This window comes from Sinocyclocheilus grahami, unplaced genomic scaffold (assembly GCF_001515645.1).
Source record: "Sinocyclocheilus grahami isolate Dianchi unplaced genomic scaffold, SAMN03320097.WGS_v1.1 scaffold106.1, whole genome shotgun sequence".
Classification (NCBI taxonomy): domain Eukaryota; kingdom Metazoa; phylum Chordata; class Actinopteri; order Cypriniformes; family Cyprinidae; genus Sinocyclocheilus; species Sinocyclocheilus grahami.
Window position 1 is genome coordinate 498162 of NW_015505285.1, and position 8540 is coordinate 506701.

General features: G+C 38.6%; 1 protein-coding gene across 1 annotated transcript in view; it reads left to right on the top strand.

The window, feature by feature from the left end:
• LOC107588686 (rho-associated protein kinase 2-like) overlaps positions 1 to 4177 on the top strand; it is a 68001-nt gene extending 63824 nt beyond the window's left edge. The window contains exons 41-42 of the mRNA XM_016276897.1: positions 204 to 417; positions 3027 to 4177. Of these exons, the coding sequence (XP_016132383.1) occupies positions 204 to 417; positions 3027 to 3297 (485 nt within the window). The 3' untranslated portion in view covers positions 3298 to 4177. The remainder of the gene's footprint in view (positions 1 to 203; positions 418 to 3026) is intronic.
• The last annotated feature ends 4363 nt before the right edge of the window (positions 4178 to 8540 follow it).

Below are 8540 nucleotides of genomic sequence, written 5' to 3' on the forward strand. Positions count from 1 at the left end.
TGGATTTTTTTTCTCATTTTGTCTCTCATAGTTGAGGTATACCTATGATGAAAATTACAGGCCTCTCTCATCTTTTTAAGTGGGAGAACTTGCACAATTGGTGGCTGACTAAATACTTTTTTCCCCACTGTATATTTCTATTTTCATGTCCCATTCACTTGTTGTTCTCCTCATCCACTCTTCTTTTCTGTGTCTATCTCTAGTGAACTACGATGTGTCTACGGCTAAAAATCTGCTGCTGTTAGCATTGTCTCAGGAGGACCAGCAGAAATGGGTTAGTCGGCTCATGAAGAAGATCCCTAAAAAACCTCCAGCACCAGAAGCCCCTCACCGCTCCTCTCCCAGAGTTCCTGTTAAAGTACAAAGCAGTCAATCCATGAGGAGACCCAGCCGACAAATACCCTCCGGCAAACCCAGGTGAGCAAGAAGCCTTGACATGCCTTTTTAATGCAAAATTCAGTTAATCATATGGCTGTTTTATCTTGTGTTTTCATGAGTTTACGTTGTGTTAGTTCAAATACATTGCCCAGGTTGTTGTTCATCAGAGTCAGTCTCGAGAGTAAGAGGATTACATAAAGGCCTGGTTTTTGTTCACAGATCCTTTCAGACCAGTTTGTTCAAAAATTAAAACTGTCATCATTTACTCATTCTCAAGTCATTCCTGTATGACTCACAATAAGTTTAGCAGAATGCCCAAACCTCTGTTTTACATACAATACAAATAAAAAAGAAAATATGTTGTATGTTTCAAAACAGAAAAAAGCTCTTTTGAAGTGGTTTTGCAATTACATGTCCATTGCTGTACACATGAATCTGTTTTTTTTTCTCTCTCTCTTTTTTTCCTGAAAACCGAGCACCATAGTACCATAGTGTAATTTCCGCCACATCTTAAATTGTGTATTGTATGGAAGCCCATTTCCGACACTAAATAAAAAGGTAATTGACTTTTTTTCCTCGCAATTGCATTTACATCTCGCAGTTCTGATTTTTTTTTCTTTCAATTTTGACGACTTTTCTCAGAATTGTGAGATATAAGCTCGCAATTATGAGTAGAGCCCGACTGATATATCGTTTTGCCGATGATCGGTATCGGCGAATATGCCACCGATATGAACATTTTTTTTACAGAACAGAACATATAATGCAGATAAAATGCTTGAAATGGTGTAATTACTTAGTTTGTCCAGCAGTGCACGCTCCAGTGTTTGCTACTGGCGACCTGGATGAAACGCTTTAAAGCTTAAGTCAATGGAAAACCATTGGAACTTTGAACGGCCATATCTCCGTAACTGCGCAGCAAATCCGCACCAAATTCGGGGGATCCCTTCAGCTCGAGGAACCCTCTCGAATGCTAATCGAGTGTACGTCTCGAGGCCCTCTTTCGAATGAGCCCCCCCCCGCGTGGATAGCCCCTGGGGTTCGGGAGTTACGGGTGGTTAAATTCGCGGTCCGGCGCCGACCGATCTAGCGATCCCGGGGGGCTACCGATGCGCGGAGGGTGGCGTTCGAGAGGGCTCCTCGAACTGAAGGGATTCCCTGAATTTGGTGAAGATCCGCCGGCGCGTTCGCGAGATAGTCACACCAGTCAACACTTTCCCTTCAGTAAGGAGGTCTAATCGAAATCGAATCGGGACATCTGAATCGATACCCAGCCCTATTGTTCACAGTGTTTCCTGTACAGTGAATGCCACGTAGTGCACAATGTAGGCGAGAGGCAATGATTCAGACAGTGTATGCTTTTGATTGGGGTAAATGAGGTCTGGTTTCACGTTGTGTCACGCGAACAGTGGCAGCGCGCACAGTCTGATCCGCTAATTTAAAAAGGGGGCGGGGCTGCTCTATGTCCCGCCCTGTCTTCCTGTTTCAGTTGAAATTACGTCACCACATAGAATAATGCTGTGTGTTTCAAGGCACTTCAGGGGACCTTTTAAGTTTTCAAATCGTGGTATACCTTGAAACCGGTAATCGGCCCATGCCTAGGTTGAGCTGTAGGTGATGTTCTTTTATCCATGTCGAGACGTCCGCCAGGCAGTCTGAGATCCGTGCACCTACCGTTGGATCATCTGGTTGAAATGAGAGATAGAGCTGTGTGTCATCAGCATAGCAATGGTAGGAGAAGCCATGTGCCTGTATGATGGGACCCAGTGATGTAGTGTGTGTGTGTGTATATGTGTGAGTTTATTTGCAAAAAAAGATAACTCAATTTTTTTAATTTTCAAAAATCATTTTTTTTATGTTGTTATGTTAGGCCGATATATCGGTATCAGCCTTTTTTTACTCCCTAATATCAGTATCGGCCCCAAAAAACCCATATCGGTCGGGCTCTAATTACGAGTTATAAAGTCCAGTTCTGAGGGGAAAAATAGACTATGTTCTCAGAATTGTGGGTTTATATCTCACAATTCTGACTCGCAATTGCATGTTATAAAGTCAGAACTGCACGCAATTGTGAGGGAAAAAAGTCACAATTACCTTTTTATTTTTTTATTCAGTGGCAGAAATGGGCTTCCATAGTATTGTTATTATCATTGTGCTGTCAAGATGACATTTTTAGTACACTGAAAAAAATCTGTGTAGGATTTAATTTGAAACAATTTTCAGAAAATGTAGTCAATTTGACAAATTTCACAAGAAATCTCAAATTTTCTACACATTGATTTTTATAAAGTAAAAAGTATTTTCTGGAAAACGTTACTTTAGTTTTTTTTGCTCAATTTACAACTTCAAAAAAATTATTTGCCGGTTCTTGGTCACTGTCTTTAATTTTATAGAAAAAAAATGCATCTTGGACATTGTAAAATATCTTTTATGTTACATGGAATAAATAGTCATACGAGTTTTGAACAACATTATAGTGAGTGAATGATGACAATTTACTGTTTTTCATTTTTGTGTGAACTGTCCCTTTACCATCTTGTTCTGTAAAGTTTGATTCTAAGATAGCTGTTCATAAAATCAATGCAGAAGCGCTAGACACGTGTTTGGCACCAGTTACACACTAGAGTGCTACTCTATATGATACACAGGTCTGTGCACAACCTAAAGGAACCAACAGCGTGTGCGGAGAAATCTGGCTTCATCTACCACAAGGGACACGAGTTTATTCCTTTATTCTACCACTTTCCTGCCAACTGTGAGGCCTGTACCAAACCCCTGTGGAACATGTTCAAACCTCCTCTGGCTCTGGAATGCCAGATATGCCAGATCAAATGCCACAAAGAGCACATGGACAAGAAAGAGGAAAGTCTCAGACCCTGTGCTCCAGACCCGTTCAACCCCCAGTTCAGCACGGGGTGAGAGGAGAACATGGCCGACCTGGAAGTTGGATGGAGGATGTATTGATATTTAGCTTTAGCATGCTTCAGTAACATCATTCAAGAGCTTTCAAGGTTTAAATCGCAGTGCTTGACTAGCAGAATAACATTTGCGGTCTTTGCTAATGGTGGCTAAGCGGATATAAAGCTTAAACGGTGTTACACTGGGCTGCTTTTTGTAACTTGGGATGCAAGATGACAGCTTGGGCATTAACAAAGCACTTTTTCTCTTTTGTATCCAACTCAGGTTTTTAATTGTGATTAGTAACAGTGAATTTAAAGGCTAAATACTAAAAGTATGCCTCAAACTTTTCACATAGAGGTCTGTATCTTCACCAAACTCAAGATGCATACAGATGTACAGCCTTTAAAGCTTCAGCAGACATTGAGCAGTGGCCAGTCTTATTTTTAAGGTTTAGCTCCGTTATAGTAATTATGTGCCAAGTTGTAGCTTCACCTTAGCGAAACTACCTCCAGACCTTACCGAGACAGTCTGTAGTGAGGTTGGTGAAGGCTTGGCTGAATGCTCTCTCCTCCACCTGCAGGCCTTTGGATTCTGAGCTTCAGGACTGGCACTGGGCTCTGGATGACGTGGATGATGTAGATTATGACCATACGTTTAATTTCTGAGGAGCATGTGTAGGGTTCAAACAGGGTAACTACTTTCAAAGGGGCTCTGTTCCAAAACCTCCTAACCCACCTACTTTGGCAGCATTTCGATTATTTGCTGTAATGTAATACACAAGAGGGGAATCTTAACAGTCAGTAATTCCAGTAATTTGATATCATAAATGTTATCGAATGCTAAATGTAAATTAAATTAAGATATTTTTGATGGAATCTGAGAGCTCTCTGACCCTCCCATAGACAGCAAGTGTCCTTACACGATCAACGCGGAGGAGACGAATTGTTGAATAGTCCATTTTTTTTTCTTTTGCGCACATGGATTATTTTACCGATCTCCTTGCTATGTTTCTGGACCTTGATCGTGTGTAAGGATCCTTGCTGTCTATGGGGGGTTCAGAGAGGTCTCAGATTCCATTAAAAATATCTTAATTTGTGTTCCGAAGATGAACGGAAGTCTTACGGGTTTGGAACAACATGAGGGTGAGTAATTAATGACAGAATTTTCTTTTTGGGTGAACTATCCCTTTAAAATAAAGGGTTACCAAAAAATTATATTAAAGTGGTGTTAATTATAAATGTAAATGTAATTTATCATCAAAATGTATCAAAACCAGTTAAATCCAATTGAAAATGCTATTTTATCCAGTATTTGTGTGTTTTTGTGCTATCACTAAACTCTAGGCTGCTCACTTGGTTTTGGAACAGAGTCATGGAGTGCCTATTTTTTGTGTGCAGTGGGATTCGTTTGCTGTTGAAGCTAATTTAAGCATGTGAGTGTGTTAACTATTTGTGTGAAAGATTTGGCCAAGATGGGATATGGAGAATTTGCCATAATCCAACAGAAGTTTCTGTACCAATTCTCATAAACACCCTCTGCCCTCCAATGCAAAACTGAATCGTTTCTCCAAACATTTCTCATTTACTAATGAAGAAGAGGTTTGTTCAAAGAATTGGTGTTTGGCCTGCTTGTGTTTCTTATTTGACATTTGACCCTCTCGCCCTAGTCCTCCACGACTGGACACTCCAAAGATGAGGCGAGAAGACTCCACCAACAGCCTTCTGAACAAATGAGTCCGTTTGATTACCGTGTTTACAAACTGTTTATCAAGAAGACATTTCAGCTGTACTGTAAAAGGAAAAAACTAAATGAGAGAATGTGCATCAAAACAGTATTTTTATTTTTAGGTCTGTTTTGTTCCCTTTTGCAATAAAAGTTTGAGACCTGTTGTGTGTTTGCAGGTGTGTTAATCTGCTTCTCTTGAGCATGATGGCACGCTGTGGTGCTTTTTTTTTTTTTTTTTAAATGACCGAAGGATTTTTCTTTCCTCTTGGGTTAAAATGTGGTGAAACTAACTTTCTCTTTGTCTTTCTCTCATTCTTTAGTTAACCTTATATTGGGATTCTGGTGCTGCTACATGGTGATTTGGGGTTCTTCCTGTCACACCAACAAAAGACCTTTGTCGTAACTTTTCGCACATTTTGGCAAATCCAAAAAAAGTGAGAGATGCACAAATATGGATGGAGGCTTTGCTGTCGTGATATGACTTTTATTCTCTGGGCATACGGTTGCTTCGACTTCAAGAGCACAACAGATCTACACAGAACTGAAGGGTCAGCGTCACACCAAACTTTCATTATTCATTCGAGGCCAGAGTTGACCTGAACGCTAAGACTGAACCCTGCTGGACCGGCCAGAGAATGTGGACGACAGCTGGGTCTGACCGTAGTTTTTTTTTTTTTTGATGTCTTTAATGGCTGAATATAGACAGTAGTGCAACACACCACATAAACGGCTAGAAAACACCACTACAAATGTTTCTCATTCCTTCATAAATGCAATGAAACTGTTGTTTCTTCTTGTAGTGAACTCCACTGTGTGATCAAAGCTTGATTAAACCTCCTCTGATCATGAATGCATCCCATAATGCTCTCCTGGACACCGGTGCTGCTCACTCCCTAGTGTGAGTCGAATGTAATCTGAGGGAGGAACCTTAATTAACGGGACATGATGGTATGATTAACAGAGATCAGCATCTAGATGCGAGCTTTGCATGTGGCAGGAGTTTCTAAAATGTTTCCAGCAGTCAGTTTTTGGCCGGTCATCTTATGAATTTGATCATCAGCTGTTAAAAGTTGAAATTTTGGGTCTCATGCTACGACTTGCGCCGAAAATGGATTCATTTTGCAAGTACATAACTGAAATGTTCATAAGACAGTGTCTGAATGTCTGAAAACCACATTTAAATTCACTAAGTATTTTGTAGATTTTTTTATTTTGTGATTTGAAGTGGTCATTGTTTTTTGTGTGTATCTTCACCCTAGCAAACAGTGTGTATCTCTGGGTGTGCTGTGAATGCATATCCGTGTTCTTTTACACGTTACATATATAAATATATGAATATACAGCGTATATTTGACCTGCCATCTTACCAGTTGGTTTGCTATTTATACAGGTCTGGGCACTTTTTTTATTTTAAAGCGCTGCCTCCAGATTTGCATGTTTTATATTGATGTACTGTTTGACCATAAAATGAAAAGCATATGTAGCCGTGTTGTTTGGAAACCCTGTATAACATTTGCTTATTTTTGTAAACAAAAGTAGTGAGTTAAATAGGTATATAGCTGTGTAGTAAAAGGAAGTAAAGTTTTAATATAAACAATGTGGTCGTACTTTTCTTTCTGCTTTAATCACAGGAATAACATACATTCTCAATACACATGGCAATCTGTACTGATAGTTATTGCACTCAAATGACACTTGATTATCTGGGGTGTTCAGTTGATTACCATAGAAGAATAATTCGGAAAATTAAATTTATAAAACATGATCGCTCTTTTTTTTTTTTTGTGTAATGTTATTGAATTCTGCAATTAAACAAATCCACACATTTTCGCACAAAAGAAATGTTTATTGATTTATAAAATACAAAAAGAACATCTATAAGTACTCGCAAAAGAAACATTAATTGTGCTTTAGATCTAAGTTATTGAAATCATTTTCTAAGTAATAATCTTCTTGTACTACACTCTTAAAAATAAAGGTGCTTCAAAAGGTTCTTCAAGTGATGCCATAGAAGAACCGTTTTTGGTTCCACAAAGAACCATTCAGTCAAAGGCTCTTTAAAGAACCATCTCTTTCTTGCGTTTTTGTAATCTGAAGAACCTTATTTCGCCACAAAGAACCTTTTGTGAAACAAAAAGGTTCTTCATATGTTAAAGGTTCTTTATGGAACCATTTAGACAAAAAGGTTCTTCTATGGCATCGTGAAGCACCTTTATTTTTAAGAGTGTAGAACATTAGAGAGTTCAGAAGAGTCCTATGGTTTATTGGTTTTGTATTAATAATTACCATGTGTTCATTATATCGCCATAAAATACAGATCAATATAGATGAAGCTCAATATAAAAATAGTGCATATTTCAGCGTATGCAAACATCACCCCTTTATGAACTACAGTAAACAGTCTGTTCAGCAACCTGATATCATTAATCAATTTTAAGTTCTTTAGCTTAAAAATTGCTCAAAAAATTTTCCTTTCTAAGAAGAAAATGACCGTTACTAAACTTCTTACAGTATATCTGAACATGTACAAATGCAGGGAGGTACAGGCAAGAAAACTACCAGGAATTATAAGAAAGTGTTGAATCGGTGAAGGATAAGAATGTTTTTACTGTTTCATAACACTATTTGGTCAGACTACTGATATATACTTGTATCAAATACGATTTATCATTTGTAAGACTACAACATTCATGTTTTCCTTCACGGGAATATGAGATTTAAAGCAATTATACTGGGAAAAAAAAACACTGTCCCACATCCCAATACATAATAGATTTGCATGTTCTGGAGAAAATACCAGTGCTTGCAAGGCAGCAAAATAAAAGTGTGGAAAACTTGAAATTTAAAGGGGTCATCGGATGCCCATTTTCCACAAGTTGATATGATTCTTTTGAGTCTTAATGAAAAGTCTGTAACATAGTTTGGTTAAAATTTCTCAATGGTAGTATAAAACAACACCCTTTTTACCGTCAAAAACAGCTGTCTACAGCATGCAGTTTTATTGCATTCAGCTTTAAATGCTAATGAGCTCTGCTGACCCCGCCCCTCTCCGAGAGACCGTAAACTTTAGCTGCATTCATCGCAAAACTCGCTAACTAGCACATTATTAGGAAAGGCGATTTGCAAAGTTTCATTAAAAAACCTTACACTCCTGGAGGTGAAGCTGGATCATGAATGATTCGCGCGAACAGACGCAGACAAGCATCTGAGATCGGCTTGATTTGAGAAAGGGGAAATTATTTAACGAGATTAAAAAAAAACACTGGGTGGATCTTTATCATTATAGGGTGGTTGTGTACACACACTGCCAACACACATTTCAGTTCAAACAGCTTGTAAAAGTGCATGTCGCATCCGATGACCCATTTAAGCTGACCATAAGTATCAAAGTGTAAAGCTGGCTAAAAATGGTCAGATAGAAGCAAGAAAGACAAGACCAATTGTAATTCAGTATGCAAATAGATTAATTGAAAAAGACCAATTGCAATTCAAAATGCAAATAATGTCATCACTGTCGCATTTTGAATTAAACATAT